The sequence below is a fragment of the Schistocerca gregaria genome, chromosome 1 (genome assembly GCF_023897955.1).
Source record: "Schistocerca gregaria isolate iqSchGreg1 chromosome 1, iqSchGreg1.2, whole genome shotgun sequence".
NCBI classification, from domain to species: Eukaryota; Metazoa; Arthropoda; class Insecta; order Orthoptera; family Acrididae; genus Schistocerca; species Schistocerca gregaria.
Genome location: NC_064920.1, coordinates 285,489,509 through 285,512,058, shown reverse-complemented (window position 1 = coordinate 285,512,058; position 22,550 = coordinate 285,489,509). Strand labels below are relative to the sequence as shown.

Here is a 22,550-nt window from a genome sequence, read left to right as displayed (position 1 = left end):
GACTGGGTCCTCTAGTCCAAATGAACCGATCACTGACTAGGAATTGGTTATGCACGGCTGCTTACAGACAGTTTACATCCATTAATGGATATCACGTTCCCAAACAACAATGCGCCGTGTCATCGAGCCACAACTGTTCGCAATTGGTTTCAAGAATATTTTAGGCAATTCGAGAGAATGTATTTCCCGCACAAATAACGGGGCGTACACTGCACGTCGGTTCGTGCACAAAATCCTACATCGGAAACACTTTGGGAATCATAGACGGATCTAGCTCCAGGGGACCTCTTCAATGGGTATCATGGGGATGACAGGCAGGTGCCCAATTGAAATATCGTGGCATATATTGAACAGCGACCGGCTACTAGCCCGAAATTTGAACATCCAATTCGCCGACAAAATTTTAAAATTCACAATAAACAGTCTGCTCAGCTGCTCCAAGCACTCTGTCAGAAATGAACCGAGACCTAGAACTACAGTATTACAAGAAAAAAAAAAATCCACGTGTTACGCATCATGCCACGTCAGCAGTTACAGATTGAGGTTATGAAGAATTCTCATGGAGGCGAGTAACAAGGTGCAGAAATTTTTCTTGTAGGCTAGTGCTGGCGGTGCAAGCTAAAAGGTCTGAGAATACTGTAGTTGTAAGACACCGGGAAAACCGAGCGGTTAAAGCCGATACCGGTATTTGAGTTCAGAATGTCGGGTATTTTTCGCTACTTTTCTGGTCCCGAAAATAACAAGTGCTTTCCCTTTTCCTTAATAACAACCAGGTAAAACACGGAAATGTAATTTTTTTGGCGTTTAAATAACCTTTTTCACGAAACGTGTAATTTTTATTAAGAAATTCTGCATTGCTTTGAAATGTTCCGTTTTTATGGAAAATGGGAAAAGCAGTCAGTGCTATTTTAATAACAATGCCGACAGAAACCAGAAACAAACTGACATTAATCGCCGCAACAGTACTGCACCTGGGAGTGAGAGCTCTTCGCTCTCCTTGTCGTGAGTTTTTATTGTGATATTTCGCGAAGACATGCTCAACCACTTGTTAGCATATGCGTAACGGTCTTGAAATCATTCACAGAGCGATACGTTTTCCAGAGTCACGGCTGTGCTTGTCTACTGTGATGTGAATGCGTGCTTCCCATGACGGCCACAGATGGCAAAGTGCAGTTGTGTCGTGGTTGGGTACTACAGGATTGGTGAGACATTAATGTACCGGTTGCCCTGTGGCATAGTGCCAAGACTGGTTCGCGTGTACATGTGGCGTGCGAGACATGACACCCATGCGTTGTCTATGGTAGTTTCTCGTTGTTGTCCTCGGACACTAGTTGTTACAGACTGGCACCATCTTTAGCCTGCAAAGTGCGTTATCAATGAAATACAATGCCTCTGGAAGATTAAGAACGGGATGAGCTGCAACAACTTGGCGACATCATTTAAGGAGAAAACTTAAAACTGGGCAGCTCATTCAGAGTTTATAGTATAAATAGGAAGTATCTGATCTGTTGCTTATGTCTACGTAATATGGCTTTATGTAGTTGTAGTTTTCAAAAACGGATAAATTCACATGGAAAAATTGAGGTCTTAAGACTCAGCTTTCACCAGTTTTGCACTGACGATTCGTAATGTCCAGACATTGGTATGATCCTAGATTACAGTATAATTCTTCAGTAGAGTTTCAAATAAATTTGCAGCAATAGGAGAATACTGGTATTTGATTTATTTATTTACCGTTGTATTCAGCCACTTACTGCTTTTCGAAAAAGCAACGAACTTTGAACAGACTAAGTTTTCAATTACTGGTCTACTTATTTCATGCAAACGCAGTGAGCCAAAATTTTTAAATCTTTGTTAGATTCGTATATGTATTACAGGAAAGAAGAGGATTGAAATACCGAAAATCGGATATTTCACAAACCGGTTATTCTGAGCGTTTTTAACACTCAGATTAAACTTGCGTTAAAAACTACAAAGATAACCGAAGATAGATTGTTTCAGCGATAACTGCCATCTCTATTGTAAGGAAGATTTGTTATTCTTTTCTGTTTTTTATTTGCAACGTGCTCCACGACAATTCTTATAATACTACTTGCATGTATTGTGTCACTGTGTGAGTGTGTGTGTGTGCGTGTGTGCGTGTGCGTGTGCGTGTGCGTGTGTGCGTGTGCGTGTGCGTGTGTGCGTGTGCGTGTGCGTGTGTGCGTGTGCGTGTGTGCGTGTGCGTGTGTGCGTGTGCGTGTGTGCGTGTGTGCGTGTGCGTGTGCGTGTGCGTGTGCGTGTGCGTGTGCGTGTGTGTCTGTGTCTGTGTGTGATGTAGAGACAAGGGAGAGGGTGAAACCTAATGCCGACACATAGGCTACGCTTCACCAGTAACACAAAGGGGGGTGGCAAGCTTAACGTCTCCATGGACAGGGCCACATGTCCTAACTTCATGGAACTGCGGTATTTATACCACGAGCTTGACGGGGAAATATGGGACGTGACAATATATTCGATCCGGCTTACCAATGGGTCAAGCGCAACTGCACAAACGTGCGTTGGCGATCCTCTTTTTTAATCTGATCTTGTTCGTTATTGTTCGTTGCATTTGTTCGGAGCGGACGTCCCGTGACGCCTGTTGAAGTTCATCTTTGATTCGTTCACGCATTTTTTTTATTGCTACAGGGGACAGAAAACCATCTGACCGAACTCGCTGATCCACCGTGCTAGCCGCCCTCGCCTACGTAGGCGAGTGTAAAGCAGTGTGGGAGAGGCTGTAGTGTACTCACGCAGCAGGTGGACGGCGGCGCTGGCGGCGACGGGCGGCACGTGGGGACTGCTGACGGCCTGGCAGGAGACGACGGCGAGCAGGAGGGCGCGCGACAGCCGCGGCAGTCGCAGCGACGCCGCGACGCCGCCCTCCGGCAGCAGCCGCTGCTGCTCCTGGGCGCCCTCCAGCGGCGGAGCGCCGTTAAGCCGCCAGTACAGGCGCGGGATGGGCCGGCCTGCGGGGCACACAAAAATGGTTCAAATGGCTCTGAGCACTATGGGACTTAATATCTGTGGTCATCAGTCCCCTAGAACTTAGAACTACTTAAACCTAACTAACCTAAGGACATCACACACATCCATGCCCGAGGCAGGATTCGAACTTGCGACCGTAGTAATCACGCGGTTCCAGATTGAAGTGCCTAGAACCGCACGGCCACACCGGCCGGCTCGGGGCACACACACTGATGGCTGACACAGCCGTACCACAGGGCAGGGTGCGTATAATTGAACTTTGACAACAAGCACAGAGCGGCCCATGGCGTCTATGGGTAGCGTCTTTCATTAATAATCAAAACGAATTCAGTCCCAGGTTCGAACCACCTCACTACTTAAACAGCGAATAAAAACCATGAGCAATGGAGGCCAAGACATCTCTCAAAAGAAGCCACTCTCATTTTGCCAACTGCCATGTCAAAGCAAACGGAGGAGCGGACAGAGCCTCAGGGCACTCTCTTGTCCCAGGGATGATAAAAAAAAATCGTGTGGCTAGGGCCTCCCGCCAGGTTGATCGCTCGCCTAATGCAAGTCTTTCGACTTGACGCAACTTCGGCGACTTGCTCGTCGATGGGGATGAAATGATGATGATTAGGACAGTCCCTGGGCGGAGAAAATCTCCGACCCAGCAAAGAATCGAACCCGGGTCCTTATGCTTGACATTCAGCCGCACTGACCACTTTTTTTAAATTTTTAAATAGATGCTCTATCCATCTTTTTTAATTAATTAATTAAGGAAATGAATAAAACTAAAAATGTCCAAATGAAAGACATGAACACGTTGCGGATAGTACAAATACCAAAGAAACATGCTCCTGTAGCAATGAAATAAAATTCGTGTCGGGGGCGATACCTGCTCACGATCCAACGTTCGATAGAGCAAGAAAGCCATCTATCGACTCGTTCTCCAGACGTTGGCGTAAGACTGGGTCGTCTAGTCGAAATTAAGTAAGGGTCCGTAAGTGTCAACGATGTCTATCTCGGCTTCTTCGTCAATCTTATCTCTCACCCGTCACACCCCATCTGGCCGGCGGGTCGGTAAATGTAAGTCGCAAGTAATTAGCGAAGTCCTGCCCATATTTCTTATGCTGTTGCAGCTTCGTGTGTCCATTCAGGAGAAAATGCCAAAAATCCATTTCGTCCTTATCCGATTCGCTATAGACGTAGCTCAACTCCATTCCCCGTACCCTTGTCACTGCATTGGTTTTTTGGACCGGAAAATAAGATTCTTGGGGGAAAAAGTGTGTCTGATGAAACTGTGTGAGGGGCGACCACTCAGCTACCGGGGGCGGACGTCCCAGAGAGGTGAAACTCTCATTATATGTGGATGAATTAGCAATTATCAACAGCCTGAGGACGCAAAATGGGGGAGGGGGGGCTTCCGCAATTCGTGGTCTAGTAGCTAACGTTGCTGCCTCTGGATCACGTGGTCCCGGGTTCGATTCCCGAGTGGAGGGGGATTTTTCTCTGCCCGGGGACTGGGTGTTTCTGTTGTCCTCATCATTTCATCGTCATCATCATTCGTGACCGTGGCTGATTTGGATTGTGTAAAAATTGGACAGTGTAAAAAATTGCGACTTAGTACGGACGCTGATGACCGCGCAGTTGACACCCCAGAAAAGCAAACATCATACAGGGGGGCAATGAAAACCACTGTATTAAAAACACATAACGTGTATCCCCAGGAATGGTAGCCTGTAAACGGAAAAGTGTCACGACAATCTCTCCGTTCGCTAAAGACTCCGGACTAGTTTCTCATTCGCATTTCCGAGTGGGGGCTGCTAAGGGAGAGGTGAACATGAGAAAAAGTTTCAATAACCAAGGAAAGGATAATGTTCCACGAATCTGGACATGAAATGTCAGGAATTTGAGCTTGGCAGGGCAGCTAGAAATTTTGAAAAGGGATATGCGAAGGTTCAGTGTAGATATTGTGCGGTGTCGGTGAAGTGAAATGGAAAGAAGACAAGGATGTCTGGCCCCACGAATATGAGTAATATCAACAAAAGCAGAAAATGGCAGCGGGCGTAGAATACATTTTGAATAGGAAGGTAGAGCTGAGAATGAGTTACTGTGGACAGTTCAGTGATAGGGTTGTTGTCATCAGAACAGACAGCAAACCAACACTGACAACCATAATTCAGGTATACACGTCGACGGGGGAACCGAAGATGAAGTGCTGGAGAAAGGATATGAGGTTTTTGGAAGGGTATTTCAGTACTTTAAAGGAGATGAAAATATAATGGAGGACCGGGTAGTGGTTGTGATTGTAGGGAAACAAGTAGAAGAAAGGGTTACAAAGAATATGCACTTGGTGGTAGATATGGGAGAGGAGAAAGACTAATTGAGTTCTGCAGTAAAAAACAGTTAGTAACAGCACATGTACTTGGAAAAAGGCCATAGAGCCCATAGATACGTCAAGATACTACTTAAACTACTTCATGGTCCGACATATTATCCTACATCACATACTGGATTGTAAGATGTAACCAAGAGAGCACATAGACTCAGATTGCAGTTTAGTAGTGAGGGATGGCAGGGTGAAATTTAAGAGACTAGTCAGGAAGAAGTAATGCGCATTTAAATGGGATGCAGAAGTACGTGGGAATGACGTAATATGCTTGAAGCTCTCTGAGGCTACAGATGTTGTGAAAAGGAATAGCTCAGTAGGATGTTCAGTTGAAGGCGAATGGACAGCTCTAAAAATTGATATCACAGAAGCTGGGGACAACAACATAAGTATAAAGAAGGAAACAATCAAGAAACTCCTTCAGACAAACTCAGGAATGCAGATATACAAGTCAGTTTCGAATGAAGTAAATAGGAAGTGCAGGGAAGGTAAGGCAAGGTGGTAACAGAAATCGATAAAGAAACGATTGTCGAATGGACTGACTCAGCGTACAGAAAAGAAAAAAATAACGTTCGGTGTAATTAAAAGGAAGTCTGGTATGATAAAGAGAGCAATGGGAATTCATTGTTAAACGCAAAGGACGGATAGGTTGACAAAGTACACTGAAGGCCTAAATGAAGGAGAACTTGCTGATGTGATAGGGCTAAGAAACAGGAGACGATATAGAAGAGAATGAGGATATAGAATTAGAATTAGCAGCTTTGGAAATAAATTGGAAGTAAATCCTAGTCTAGTCGATCCTTAAGACCGAATAAGACGGAAGGGTAAGATCACATTCACTTTGAATTTCTAAAATCAACACGTTGGGTGGGGGGAAGTGGCAACAAATCAAGTTGTATATGGAATGTGTGAGTATGGCGATATACCATCCGACTTTCGAAAAAAGCCATCGAAACAATTCCTACAATTGCAAGAGTCTACAAGTGCGAGAATTAGCGCTCAGTCACCTTAACTGCTCATGCATCCAAGTTGCTGAGAGGAATAATGTGCACAAAAATAGAAAAGAAGGTTGAGGCTTTACGGAAGCTAAATGCACCAGAGAGGAAATTCTGACGTTGTGGTTGGTAATGAAAGCGAGACTGAAGGAAAATATTTACACCTTTCTAGGATTCGTTGACCTGGTAAAACGTTCGTTACTGTTAAATGGTGCAAGATGTCAGAAATTCTGAGGAAAATTCTTGTAAGCTGTAGAGCATGACGAGTAATATACAATATCGACAAGAACAAAGCGGGAACAGTAAGAGGAAGACCAAGAACGAAGTACTTCGATTAAGAAGGGTGTAAGAGAGAGATGTAGCATTTGGCCCTACTGTTCAATCTAGGCATTGCTTACGCACTGACGGAACTAGAGAAGATGGAAGGGTGTCACTATAATGCAATTTCAAAGGATATCAGTGATAAGTTTAGCTGCTGGAATTGCTATCATCAATGATAATGAAGAAAAACTACAGGTTCTGCTGAATGAACAGTCTAATGAGTACATAATATGGATTGACTGAAAATCGATGAAATGCGAAAGTAATAAGATGTAGCGCAAATGAGAACAAAGATAAACTTAATATCAGAACTAGTGATCAGAAGTAGACGAAGTTAAGGGATTCTGCTACCTAGATAGAAAAATAAGTTTTGATGGGAGGTGCAAGGAGCGCATTGAAAGGGCACTGGCAATGTCAAAAAGAGCGTTCCTTGGCCTTAATTTGAGGAAGAAATTTCTGATAACGTGTTATGGAGCACTTTATTGTGTGATAGTGAACGCTGGACTGTGGGAAAACCGGAAAGGATAGAATCGAAGCATATAGGATGTGATGCTACAGACTTTGGTGGATTGATAACGTAAGGAATTATGAGGTTCTCTAGAGAATCGGCGAGAAACGGAATATATAGAAGTCACCGACAAGAAGAAGAGACAAGATGGTTGAAAGTCTGTTTAGACATCAGGTATAATGTTCCATCGTTCTAGAGTGGAGGGTACAGGATAAAATGTATAAGAGGAAACTAGAAATTGAAATATATGGGGCAAGTAATTGAGGACGTAGGTTGTAAGATGAAGAGGTTGGCTCACGAATTCATGGCGAGTCCCATAAACCACTCAGAAGGCTGATATATGAGAAGTCAGAAGACTGACGGACAAGAAAGATTTTATCACATATAAGAGAGAGAGAATGGGGAAAGAAAGGGAAGGAATGGGTGGGAAGATGTGACATCTAGTTCCACTGTTTATTCTACAATACTGACCACTGAAATTTCTACACCACGAAGATGACTTGCTACAGACCCGAAATTTAACTGACAGGAAGAAGATGCTGTGATATGCAAATAATAAGCTTTTCAGAGAACTCACACAAGGGTGGCGCCGGTGGAGACACCTACAACATGCTGACATGAGGCAAGTTTCCAACCGATTTCTCATACACAAACAGCAGTTAACCGGCGTTCCCTGGTGAAACGTTGTTGTGATGCCTCGTGTAAGGAGGAGAAATGCGTACCATTACGTTTCCGACTCTGACAATGGTCGGATTGTAGCCTATGGCGACTGAGGTTTATCGTATCGCGACATTGCTGCTCGTGTTGGTCGAGATCCAATGACTGTTAGCGGAATATGGAATCGGTGGATTCAGAAGGGTAATACGGAACGGCGCGTTGGATCCCAACTGCCTCGTATCACTAGCAGTCGAGACGACAGGCATCTTACAATCATGGCTGTAACGGATCGTGCAGCCACGTCTCGATCCCTCAGTCAACAGATGGGGACGTTTTCATGACAACAACCATCTGCACGAACAGTTCGACGACGTTTGCAGCAGCATGGACTATCATCTCGGAGACCATGGCTGTGGTTACCCTTGACGCCGCACCACAGACAGGAGCACGTGCGATGGTGTATACAACGACGAACCTGGGGAACGAATGGCAAAACGTCTTTTTTTCCTAATGAATCCAGTTTCTGTTTAGAGCGTCATCGCGACATCGCGGTGAACGCACAATGGAAGCGTGTATTCGTCTTCGCCATACTGGCGTATCAACCGGCGTGGTAGAATTGGGTGCCATTGATCACACGTCTCGATCACCTCTTGTTCGCATTTACGGTACTTTCAACAGTGGACGTTACATTTCTGATGTGTGACGACCCGTGGCTCTACCCTTCATTCGATCCCTGAGAAAACTTACATTACATCACGATAATGCACGACCGCATGATGCAGGTCCTGTACGAGCCTTTCTGGATACAGAAAATGTTCGAATGCTGCCCTGTCCAGCACGTTCTCCAGATCTCTGACCAACTGAAAACGTCTGCTCAATGGTGGCCGAGCAGCTGGCTCGTCACAAGACGCCAGTCACTACTCTTGATAAACCGTGGTGACGTGTTGAAGCTGCATGGGCAGCTGTACCTGTACACGCCATCAAAGCTCTGTTTGACCCAATGCCCAGGCGTATCAAGGCCGTTATTACGGCCAGAGGTGGTTGGTTTGGGTACTAATTTCTTAGGATCTATGCACCCAAATTGCGTGATAATGTAATCACATGTCAGTTCTAGTATAATATATTTGTCCAATGAATACCTGTTTATCATCTGCGTTTCTTCTTGGTGTAGCAATTTTAATGGCCAATAATGTAACAGTGCAATGTCGCAGGTTGTAAAATGAGTAAAATCATGCAGGACCAGGAGTCGAGCTGGGATTTACCACTTCTTGTCGGTGATTGTCTTAACAGTTTCAGCCATCCGCATTCGGTCCCTGACCGACTCAAATTCCCATTTTACGACATGCTGCAATGCAGTCTCTGTCGTCCGTTAATCCCCCATTCTTAAATTAATAATTCACGTAAGCGGTGTGACGATATTAGTGTATCGGAACTGAAAGAAAAGCGAAGGCGCTGACGCCATATTACAGAAATGTATATGTTTGAGTGGTGCCTGGTCTGTCACACTCTGCGGGACTCATTAATTAGCTAGTAGAGGGTTAATAGACGAGAGAGGATGCGTTGCAGCGTGCAATAAGTTGGAAATTTATGCTGGTCAGCGACCGTGTCCCGATGGCCGAAGCCATTAATCCAAACGCTATTGAGAAATGGTAAACCCTTGTTCGAGTTCAGGCACATTTTTTGTACTTCCGCTACTGCATTTTTTGCGGCTGTATATCACTTATTCCCAACGATTCCTTCGCCTTTTTTTCGCTATTCTCTATTTCATATTAGTGTATGCAACAGCCGAGTCAACACAGATAAATAAAAATATATACATAAAAGTTTCGGTACTTGAGACGGCCTTTATGACAAACGAGTCAACCGCGCGGAGTGACCGCGCGATTTGAGGCGACATGTCATGATCTGCGCTGCCCCTCCCATCAGAGGTTTGAGTCCTCCCTCTGGCATTATTGTGTGGTGTTCTTACGATGGGTTAGTTGAAATAGTGTGGAAATCTAAGGACCGATGACCTAAGCAGTTTGGTCCCTTAGGAAACCACGCACATTTGAAAATTTTAAACAAACGAGTTGTCGTTGCACAATGAAAATTTGTGGAAAAATTTACAAGATCATGCAGAAGAGAGACAACGAATAAACCTTCGCATAAAACACATTTTAATTTCAGAATTCAACATTTGTTGACTGAGTACCATGTTTACATGTTAATCTTCCGTCGGTTCTTGGTAGAGCAACATTGTAATAAATGAATATCGCTAGTTTACTTTTGTTGTACAGTATACTGTAGAACAAAAGCAAACTAGCGATATTAATTCATTATCATGTGTCTGTTACCAGGTTACAAACATTGTTCAGTGTGACGACCATCAGCATCCACCACAGCGTGGAACCGCACTAGAAGTTGTACGGACACCATTTCATAATTGTTCGCACCACTTTTCGAAAGGTGGACCATGAAATGTTCAGCTTCGTTACACAGCTTCTGCACTGATCGAAGCTCGCACATTCCGTCTAGCATTCTCAGACATCGATACAGAAACTTCCTCAACAATTTTTGTGCAACTTGCCGCCAGTCTCTCCCAGAAGCAATTCCCAAACCACCAGTTCTTTCGAACTTTCCAATCTTGTTCTTCAACCCCGCGGCGCAAAGAGAAACTCTCCGTATTCCTTTAATCCGTCTGTATTGATGAAGAATAGCAGAGCTATCGCAATTGTTTCGATGAAACAGGTCTACGACTAAATCCCTTTTCACCTTGTCCTGGCCCATGTTGTCTGTCTGCAACTGTAACACACTGATGCTTCAGTTTCAACCCTACGTCGCCGTACCAGTATCGGCGCCTGACGAGAAGTCACAAAACTAACAGTACGAACAATGCAAATCTTGCAGAGCAAAGTCTGAACATCATTCCTGACCAGTTTCGTACCCATAGGGTAAACTATTTTCTGTCGGCACTGTGTCACGTAGTGAAAGTTTAATTATAGTCACCCTTTATTACGAACTAAGCTGTTCCAACGCAGCACCATGGAGAACGTCCACAAGTGAACTACAGGATGACTCTCCTTTGGCGCATTTTGATTTTTTTAATAATTTTTCCTGAGTTGTCCACTTCCCCACCCCTTCCCTCAGCTTTCGTTATATTCCATGCAAAAATGAAATGTATGAAACACTGCTACCGAGACATCGAAAACCGAAAAGCCATAAAACTAAATTTTATCCATGTCGTGAAGAAATGTTTGATGGCTGTGACTGTGTTTCAAATTTATAAATCAATTTCCTCTGCTTCGGTCACCTTACACTACTATTTAATCAACGCTTGGTGTAGTAGCCGGTTGCATCGCAGTTACATGTACGTTAACGTGAATTGCGATAACATTCATTTGCTGGGTGTACCGTTGGGCAAACGTGACGAAATATAACTCTCTACAGAAAGATGCGTTTATTTTAGAGGTTGTATATTTTACATTATTTCATCAATGTATTTAATTATATTTTTGTTTGAAATATCTGCACATAGATCACCCTAAGAAACACACGGAGGTAAAGAAAGAAAGAGGTTGCCATTACGTCACGGAGGCCGATGTCCGGCATTTGGTTCACTGCTTTTGTATTTTCATGGTTCACCGCGTCATGTCACTCTGATGAGCCCGTGCCCAGTTTCGAGACCGTTGGAGATACCTATCGACTTTTGGGGCTGTATCTCAAATAGCATTTGCTGCTTCGATTGTGTGTAGACGTAGTTGTTTCATCAAAACTGCCAGCAAGTTTAAAGGAATCACCTTTCATTCGTAAATTGAGACATTAAAGAAATATTTTCTTTTGTATACATACTTGCAGTATGCCATTTATATTTTGCACCTCCAATGTAACAAGATTCATTCCTATACCTAATTTTACACAGATATGGTCACCTACGATGTGTAGAGCAAATATTTATTTTACTCTCTGTGTATTCAATAGTTTCCCTCTTTACAACGAGAAAGTCAGTTCACGTACAACAGCAGAAAGCCACAGTCATTGTTCTAACGAGCTCCACCATAAATTGGAACCACCCATTGTATGAGCCATAATTAGTCTAAAATAACGTAGCGTAATTACTCGGTATAATTTCGCAGAGAACTGTACGAAGAGTAAATAGTTCCTGGGTAGATGGACGAAATTAACATACACAAATTTTTATTCCCAGAATCCTGACTACAGTGGATGGTCAAAATTAACTACCGGTATAACGTTCCCTTGCCATTGAACAACGGCGACACAGTCAGATGTTGAAAATTTTAATGTGGGACTCTAGGCGAAGGTATATAAAAATGAATCAGATAATTGTTGACACGACATGCCGAAAGAAAGGGGGGGGGGGGCACTTCATAAAAAACCGACCACACCACAGTACTCTAATCAGTCAGTGATATATGATAATAAGTTATAATTACAGAATAAAATTTTCACTCTGCAGGGGAGTGTGCGCTGATGTGAAACTTAATTTCGCATTAAAACTGTGTACCGCAGCGAGACTGTATCTCAAATAGAATCTGCTGCTTCGATTGTGTGTAGACGTAGTTGTTTCATCAAAACTGCCAGCAAGTTTAAAGCAATCACCTTTCATTCGTAAATGGAGACATTAAAGAAATATTTTCTTTTGTATTCATGATTTACGACTGTTACGCTCTGAATTCCTCCGTCCGGTAATTATTCATTGTTCACATTTCCTTCTTCCTGAAAAAAGTTCTGGCTATAACAGCCGAAGACATCGGTCATCTGTGTGTAAGATTTTGCAAACGAGATCATTAAAAATATTCTACATACGAGCTGAAACCCGACAATGTAACGCACACGAAGCAGTATCAGTAAGCAAACAAGGTTTCGGAAGTTGCAGCTACATTTGCAATTGATACAAATATAGTAAAATTAGAACTAAATGATTAAGGAAGCATGCTTTTCACGTCACTTTCTTCTGTTCATGGTTATTCCAAGTATATCAGCAAAAACCCAGTTACATCAACGAGGCTAAATGTGTCGTATTACCAGAGAACACACGCAGTTAAGTTCAGAATAATGAAATTTCGTTCCTGACACTATGTTCTTCACGTTATCACTGTTGCTTTTAATACATAAAACAGTTGTTGCATGGAGATGACAGAAATAATGAACAAGGAGCAATCGAAAGCAGCACTCTGATAATATTTTGCGGTGTTTAAGACTGCCCACTCTGGCTTCAAAACTACGTACAGCGAAAGTACATAGTGTCTTTTCCCCACTTTTTCAACTCCATGATCAGAAATTAACAATTTCACATTCAGATGTTTATACCATTCCTGTCTTTCTTAACTGCTTACATAAACTACTTTCATTTTTAAATAAAACAGAGTACCAACTTTTAACGATTTCTTTAAGAAACTGTGAATACAGTTTAATATTTAGAAACATGTCACCATGTACTGAGCTAAGAACGGAAATATCTATTTAGTCTTGCAAATCAATTTTTTACCCTTTGTCTACTTTATGCAGTATATGAAGATCTTTCTTGATGTAATGGGATAGGTGGCGTGTGTCCTTTATGGGAGTGGCTGTTGTTCATTTAGTAAAACTGATTGTGTGGTGCACATTTACGTGTTCCCTATATACTTCGAGTGATCCTCTCCCCCTTTTGACCTATGTAGACCGCTTCCCATGTGCTGCATAGAATTTTGTACCTGATTGTCTGTGGTTATCTGTCTTTGTGTCTCAGATTGTTATGTGTTGTGAGAGCAAACTAAAACCATCAACTTCACTATTATTTCTACATGTAAATCTTAAAATTAGCCAGTGTAATCACTTTGTTTTCCTGTCTCCACAAATGAATACGTCCTCAAATCGCAGATCGCATTGGTGTGGTGAGGTGGTCTGTTTCCGACCACAAGACAGGTAGACAGAGAGCAGAGTGAACCGAGCCGTAACCTAGCATTACTCGACTCGGACCACCCAAGTAGTCTTACAGTTCGGAGGTAGGATAGCTGTCGTATCAAGGACCACGGCTTCGTTCCTTCACGAGAGAGAAGTTATTTATTTAGGCGTTACTCCCACTAAATAAGAGGAATCCAGCTGCCATCTCAGATATAAGTTACGATTTTCTTTGACTATCTGCGGCTGTGTAGATTAACTGTGCATCAAAGTCCTGCACTAGTTGTTAATAAATTATGTACCAAAAATGGAACCTTTGTTTCAACAGCGGGGACGACTATAACGTCTAAATAAATAAGAACATATATAAAAATTACTGGAAGACCGTCGGATTTTCATAAGCGAAAGAGAAACAGATTTTGCGAGAAAACCTGAAGACGTGTTTGACATAGCACTTCATAATGCTTAAATATCGTTACTATTCAAAGAGACACGCAGTTGTTCACCAACTGACTATCAGGCACGCAGTTTTAATTTTCTGAGAATTTTTATATCAGCGCACGCTCCGCTGCACAGTGAAAAACTGAATCTAGAACGTGCCTGTTTCCCAAATTTTTAAAGAGCAATTTTAATATCTGAAAGATTAAAGTTTAGATTTCATCGCAAATACGCCAGATTATTTGAGGTTCGCCGATTACATTGTAATTCTGTCAGAGAGGGCAAAGGACTTGGAAGAGCAGTTGAACGGAATGGACAGTGTCTTGAAAGGAGGATATAAGATGAACATCAACAAAAGCAAAACGAGGATAATGAAATGTAGTCAAATTGAATCGGGTGATGCTGAGGGAATTAGATTAGGAAATGAGACACTTAAAGTAGCAAAGGAGTTTTGCTATTTAGGAAGTAAAATAACTGATGATGGTCGAAGTAGAGAGGATATAAAATGTAGACTGGCAATGGCAAGGAAAGCGTTTCTGAGGAAGAGAAATTTGTCAACATCGAATATAGATTTATGTATCAGGAAGTCGTTTCTGAAAGTATTTGTTTGGAGTGTAGCCATGTATGGAAGTGAAACATGGACGGTAACTAGTTTGAACAAGAAGAGAATAGAAGCTTTCGAAATGTGGTGCTACAGAAGAATGCTAGATCACGTAACTAATGAGGAGGTATTGAATAGGACTGGGGAGAAGAGAAATTTGTGGCACAACTTGACTAGAAGAAGGGAGCGGTTGGTAGGACATGTTTTGAGGCATCAAGGAATCCCAAATTTAGCGTTGGAGGGCAGCGTGGAGGGTAAAAATCGTAGAGGGAGACCAAGAGATGAATACATTAAGCAGATTCAGAAGGATGTAGGTTGCAGTAGGTACTGGGAGATGAAGAAGCTTGCTCAGGATAGAGTAGCATGGAGAGCTGCATCAAACCAGTCTCAGACTGCAGACAACAACAACAACAAACATGCCAGATTATGAGGACTAGACTGTTCGGTGTGAAGCAAGAAAGGAAGCTATGGGGACGATCCATAACCCGGACACTAATTCGGAGATTCTAACGAGTAAAATCATTTTGAAATGTATGATGAAGTTCAAAAGGTTACCTGCTTGTGATTTTCACGCGTAAACTGGAAGACTTACAATATCACTGTGTGTCGTGTACACTTGCCTGAATTTTTCGAGCAAATGTGAAACGTCTCATCCATAACAATATTTCCAATTTCGTAAAGGATATTCTACACTTCTTCACAATCGAACACCAGGACGACTCAACAAGTTTGCTACTAGTCATCTTCAGGCGATATTTAAAGATGACAAGTAGGAAACTTGTTGAAACCTTGCCGCAGAACGACGCCTTGACTTTGCTGATAACCAGAGAAGAGTTCATCACGGATATTCGGGGAGAAACTCTAAATTTGCTGATTTTCAAATTAACTGAAGGTAGCAGTTTTTCTGAAAAATGGACTTGGTTGTGTTCCTGATAAAACTCGTGGTGTTCACTTGTGAAGAAGCGGAGAAAATCCTCATTGTTATGGATGTTGCGTTTCACACTTGCTCGAAAATTTCTAACAAGAATACATCATACAAAGTGTTATTGGAAGCACACATGGACTTGCCAGCAAAAGTCAACATGCATATAAAATACTTTTTTCTGGAGCACAGAACAGGATGTCTGCATGGTCACCGAAAATTGGAGAGGAAGACTGAAATAGCTGCAATTAATTCTATGAAATATTTCTTTCCGGTTGCAATTATCATTTCATTCAATATCTGAGGACAAAAACACAAGAACGGGCGTTAACGGGGGAAAACAGGAATAGGGAAGGTGTCCATTGTTTTGCCTTTTGTGTGCTGTAGTGGCACATCGTCTAACAAATGGGGTCGATGAAACGTGGACACTAATAATAGAGGGAATTCCTAGTGGAGAAAAGGACATGCTATTCGCAGGCTATATGGTAAGCCTGTGGATGGAAGGTAATAGTGTACCAATTACAGTATGTAATATTTTTAACAAGCGTCAAGGGTTATCATGAGGCTGTCGTAAGAAACAAAATACCTCAATAAACCAAGACATATAAGAATACATAACGCCTAGAAGGATTTAAGAAGCCGTTTAAAACCTCTGGCTTTCTTACAAACGAGAGGAAATGTGTGAAAAAGTAAAACTCATGGAAGGAGCGTAGAAGTTTAGCCATTTGATGCAGTATGATTGTAGAAAGAACGAAAAGTTTTAAAAAATTAAGAAACGAAAAGCTAAAATTTAAAAAAATAAAATATAACGATTGAGCATGAATATGTACTCTGTGCCTAGCCAGTACGTACCCTGAATAAATGTGAAGGAATGTTCTTATTACGAAACGGGCCGATAAGTAACCCCCTCAACTCAATCCGCTACCCCCTTCCACATGTCGTGTCTTCCATTGACGGTCAGAAAGCCCACGGCCAGATAAGTGTAATCCGAAACACCACGTGGACGTCACGGGTAGCAAATCCGTCAGCCGGGAAGCCCACAACACCCTGTAGGCTTCATCTAGTTAATCTGACTGTCCCAATCTGTGAAGTTCCCTTACCTCCGCTCACCTGGCTGGCGGGCACTCGAGCTGGAACAGCCCGCTAAGACAGGCAACCCCAGATAATTACAGATTAAGTAAGTAACAGCCCACATCACACGTGATAAACCAATGTCGTTGTCTATTGGCTTTTCTCAGTCAGCATTTGTTCTCAATTGATAAATTGCATGTATTGCGTAGACAGATTTCCTTTTGATTTGTAATCTATACTTCACACATTGATCCGCCACATTGCTATTGGGAGAACTTGAATTGTTCCCAGACCGCTGGGAAGAGAACGATAACGAGCAACTTATCTTGTGACTCAAGCAATAGAGAACTGCGCAGTGTGATAATGTTCATTGCCTTCCTCCCCTTTAGGGGAGGTGTGAGTGCGTAAAGCACTCGGCAAGATATGAAAATAATTTTTAGAAGCAAAAGGATTGTTTACTAATAATACAAAAGGAAATTAGATATCAAAGTAGTAAATTTTGCAAAATGTGTAGTATGGAATTTTAAATACTTGTGTGTATAGATGCATGAAAATTATAACCACCACAATGATTTTGAAATTACTTTCAAAGGGTTCAAAAACATGAATGGAGTTCACTCAGCCAGTTCGAAGGCATTTTCTTTCCCGTCATACGTCAGCAAGCACTCAACTGAAGAGGAAAACACTGCTCGGTATTGGCGCAAACACATTTGGCACACATGTCATGGAGTGAGCAGAGGACGCGATTAAGGTTTCTCTAAAACATCGTAAGTGAGTTTGGACAATGCCCAGTAGTATAATGCAATATTACCCAAATCAACAGCTACATAGTGTATACAAAATAATCGTAAAGAAAGAATCGCAACACGTATAAAGATTGTGCGACATAAACGAAAGTTAGTAGGCGTGTTTCTACATCTGAAAGGTACTGTTTTCACGCTAGTTGCATAAGAGTGGCACTAGTAGCCACTTTGGGGATGGAAAATAGGTTTTCTTTAAATATAAGCTGTGACTGCCGTGAATTGTCGTTACCTGTAAGTTGATGTTAGTTAAGAATCATTTTAAGGCAAAAAGACGCCATTATAGGCACTTCTTGTACTTTGAATGTGGTCTTGAAATTGTGCTACCTGAAGCTGGATATTCCTTCTACAACACTGCAGAGAGACTTTGGGGGAATATAGCCAATGTACACGATTGCTGTCAGCGAAGGTCACGAGAATGTACTGTCACAAGTAGATCGGCCTGCATACGGCCACGTGTACCACAGAATTTAGAGCAGAAGGCAACGTTACAAATCGGTTACTTCAGTGACAGGTCCGAGCCAGACGCCTTATACCTTTCACTACCCTAAACCCAAACCACCGCTATTTGCGACTTCTGGAGTCAAACGAGAGCTCATTGGAGGGCAGAATGGCGGTGTGTTGCGTTTCCTCGAGAAAACTTGTTCTGCCTCTGTGCCGGTGATAGCCGATTGTTGGTTAGAAGGAAGCTTGCCGGGGGACCTACAACCAACCTATCTGCTCGATCACCAGGTCTGTCTCCTAACGAGCACATATAGGACATCGTAGCGTGACAGCACTAGTGTCACTCACAAACAGCGTTAATCGTCGCTGTACTGACCGACCAAGCGGAACAGGTATCCGACATCCGAACAACACGATGCGTGCACGTTTGCGTGCTAGCACTCAAGAGTTTGGCTCCTGCAGTAACTAATGCACCACCACTTCACATTAGCAATGGCTCATTTGAGCTTTCATTAACCTGCTATCTTGGAATGTTAGTCACTTAAATATATCACCTACACAAATATATTCCAGAAATTACATTATTCGACATTAATTACTTTTGATGTTACGTTAGTTTTGTGCCAGTGTATATGAACAGTTCACGAAAGAATGTTCATGGTGATGCGTTATTTAATATTTAAAAGGCATGAGAGTAAATGTACGGGTAGTTCTGTACGATACAGACTTCATTTATTTACCGTGATGAGTGGTTTTCCTGCAACGATTAGTGAAAAGCCCCTGGCCTCATGATCGAAGTATTTAACTCGACAAAGTAACCTTTAAACCTTCCCGTTGTAATTTACAATATCGCCGTATTACGGCAGTTCTATTTGACTAACGTCCGCCTGAAAGCGGGTAGCAATAGTCTTCATAAATTTGTCTCTTGTTAACCAAGTTATTTGGGACAAACGTTAGCACTGGTGATTTAAAAATAATTGAAAGTATGACTGCACAAGTCAGTCCCATGCAGGTGGAGGTACTTCTTTGTTTGCCACTGGCAACTGAAAATGACGTAATCTACGCTTGAGGTAAGGCAGTAATGGTAATAACAGTTTAATGTTAAAAACCTGTTTAAAGGATACGACATAAGTGTCAAATTTTTAGCTTGACGTGAAGCTACTGGGTGCTGAACAGTGCTAAGTGAAGTTATGTATAGGGGAAACTCGTGAATGAAGGTAAGTTCCAAAACAATATTATTCAGGGGATGAACCATCAAGTGTGTTCACTGTTTAGATATGAAATAAAAACAATTTACAGAGCAGTGTAGATGGTTATTGTTCATAACAATCATGTCATTAAAAGACATACTAGTATTTTGTAGTACGGGTCCTAAAGAGCAAAAGTTACGTTTAGATTGCGTTATTGATAGTCTAAGCCACAATACCGAATAAGTAATTTAAAGCAGACAGCTGAACATTCTCACCATCTGATTACTGAATTTGGTAGGAAGGACATTTCGATTATCTTCTGCTGTCGGGTATAGTGGCTTCTGTGGCACTACATGCCCTTTGGCAGCTGTGTAATAATGAAGTCTAGAGAGAAAGTGCCGGCCGGTGGGGCAGACCGGTTCTAGGCGTTTCAGTCTGGAACCGTGCGACCTCTACGGTCGCAGGTTCGAATCCTGTCTCGGGGATGGATGTGTGTGATATGCTTAGGTTAGTTAAGTTTAACTAGTACTAAGTTCTAGGGGACTGATGATCTCAGATGTTAAGTCGCATAGTGCTCAGAGCCATTTTAGAAAAAACTATGTGCCTCGGTATCAGAAGATTTTCCCAGTTCAAGGCGCTTATCACAGAAATTCATATAAAATGCTATGTTTTATAACACTTACCAACAAAGTAACTCATGTTATACAGCTGTCGTGATGTTTATATTTGTCGCGAAAGGCACACAAAATTGTGATTATGGTGATTCTGCATCGTGCTGTAGTAACACTATAAGTATCTTTTCTTCTCAGCATTTTCCCAGGATTTTATATTTTGTGTGAACATGAATTTTGCAATGATTTTCTGTTTCTTTTGGACACACTTCCGGTCAGCACAGTCATCGGTCATTGTAATAGAAACATGTAGTGTCGGTAATTTGTTAGTGACTCGCGTTAACTCTGTTATGTTTGCGTATCGTGTTTTCTGCTCAAACACGGTACGCAAACATAGCAAGCGTGAAAGAAGGCTGCGTGGGAACCGCTTTTCACGTGAACAGTATACTAGACACATTATAATTTTCAATCCTACAAACCAATTCGGTTAAGGCATGGTCCACCTAGCTGCCTCGTGACCTCCCACAAGAGGTATGCCTTGTAATTTGTTGAATGTTAGTTGTGTGACGCACCAGATGTTTTCTAACAGCTACGATAGCCAGTGGCACTGGGTAAGAAACATTCTACATACTTTAAAGTCTCACATGTATATAAAACATGGAGGCAGTAAGTCCGGTGCGTTCAATATAGTGGCAGGAGTCGTTTCAGCTATTGCAATTTCGTTCAATGATTCTCCACTTCTGAACTCTATTCTTTAACATCTATCGAGCAATACTTGCCCTAATGTAGGCTTAACTTTGCAGTATGCCATTTATATTTTGCCCCTCCAATGTAACAAGATTCATTCCTATACCTAATTATACACAGATTTAGTCACGTACGATGTGTAGAGCAAAGATTTATTTTATTCTCTGTGTATTCAATAGTCTCCCTCTTTACAACGAGAAAGTCAGTTTACGTACAACAGCAGAAAGCCACAGTCATTGTTTTAACGAGCTCCACCATAAATTGCAACCACCCATTGTATGTGCCGTAATTAGTCTAATATAACGTAGCGTAATTACTCGGTATAATTTCGCAGCAGTCAGATGTTGAAAACTTAAATGTGGGACTCTAGGCGAAGGTATAAAAAATTGGATCAGATAATTATTAACAAAATTAATAAAATTTTCACTCTGCAGGGGAGTGTGCGCTGATGTGAAACTTAATTTCGCATTAAAACTGTGTACCGCAGCGAGATTGGAGGTCGGGACCTTAGCCATTAGGGGAAACATGTTCTACAGTCTAAGCTACCCAAACTCGACTCACGACACATCCTCACAGATTTACTTACTAGTTTGGAAGGTACTAGATGAGATACCGGCGGAAGTAATGCTGTGAGGACTGGATGCGAGTCGTGCTTGGATAGCTCAGTTGGGAGAGTACATGCTCGCGAAACGCTCAGATCCGAGGTTCGCGCCCCCGATCGGCACACTGTTTTCATCTGCTAGTAAGTTTCATTAGTTAGCAGAATTTTACATATCTTAATATTTGCGAAATATCGTGTCCCAGGAGTAATGTTTTACGTGGGATATATGAATGTGGACGAGGACCAGAGAAATGAAAAGCCTTACCGGAACAATAAAAGCCGATAACAAACTCACCTGGATGCACAATGCCAGTTTTAAAAATTTTGTTTTTATAGTGGTTCACTGACATTGCTACATAGTTTTAGGTTGGACCCACATAATCGTGGGTTATTTACTGCTTGTGCAGTCAGTCCTTGATGGGCAAACTCCAAGTGGAGTTTATCCACGAAATAGCAAGAAGAGGAACGGAGCACAATCACGTCCAATCAGGACAAGATAGCAAACAGACCGTAAGTGCAGTTACTAAGTGCTCCAAGCACATATCAACTGCAATGAACGTAAATATCGTGCCCCCTGTATCTTCATTCTACAATACAGGTTACCTATGAAAATGTTACGTCCAAATAAAGAACTTTGGGATTTCATATCACAAATCATTCTTATACTAAACAACATCATACATGCTGACACATATGAGAAGTAAAGTTTTTAAGTCATCAGTCGTCTGGCTAGTTTAATGCTGACCGCCACGAATCCCTCTCTGAGTTAACCTTTTCATGTCTGGACAGCAATTGCACCCTACGACCTCAGTTATTTGCTGTATGTATTCAACTTTCTGTCTTCTCTTACAATTTCTACCCTTTACAGTTTCCTCTAGTGCCATGGAGGTTATTTCCTGATGTCTTGAAACATGACCAGTCATCTTGTTTCTTCCTCTTGTCTCTGTTTTCCACATGTTCCTTCCTTCACGGAAACTGCAGAGAAGCTCGTCATTTCTTATCATCCCACCTGATTTCCTCTCTATTATCTTACTTTACGGTTTTCCTACTGTCGACGATTCACTGTCACACATTGCCAGTCTACAAAAGTTCATTCTCAGAAGTTTCTTCTTCCAATTAATGACACTGTTTAATAACAGTATATTTCTCGTGGCCTGTAATGCCCTTCTTGCCTGCACTACTTACTTCGTCTGTCACGGGGGATTTTACTTCCAAAGTAGCAAATTCCTTAATTTCGTCAATATCTTAATCGCCATTTTTGATAAATTTGTCGCTATTTTCATTTCTGATCATCTCACTACCATTGGCTTCTTCAGGTTTACTCACAAATCATTTTCCGTACTCATTAGACTGTTCATTCCATCAGACAAATGCGTTCACATTCACAGAGGAC

General features: G+C 42.0%; 1 protein-coding gene across 1 annotated transcript in view; it reads right to left on the bottom strand.

Annotated features, from left to right (window-relative positions):
* Positions 1 to 2,708: 2,708 nt before the first annotated feature.
* LOC126342597 (uncharacterized) overlaps positions 2,709 to 22,550 on the bottom strand; it is a 746,980-nt gene continuing 727,138 nt past the window's right edge. Inside the window, exons 5-6 of the mRNA XM_050001873.1 lie at positions 2,772 to 2,987; positions 2,709 to 2,722 (exon numbers count right to left, since the gene is read on the bottom strand). Of these exons, the coding sequence (XP_049857830.1) occupies positions 2,709 to 2,722; positions 2,772 to 2,987 (230 nt within the window). The remainder of the gene's footprint in view (positions 2,723 to 2,771; positions 2,988 to 22,550) is intronic.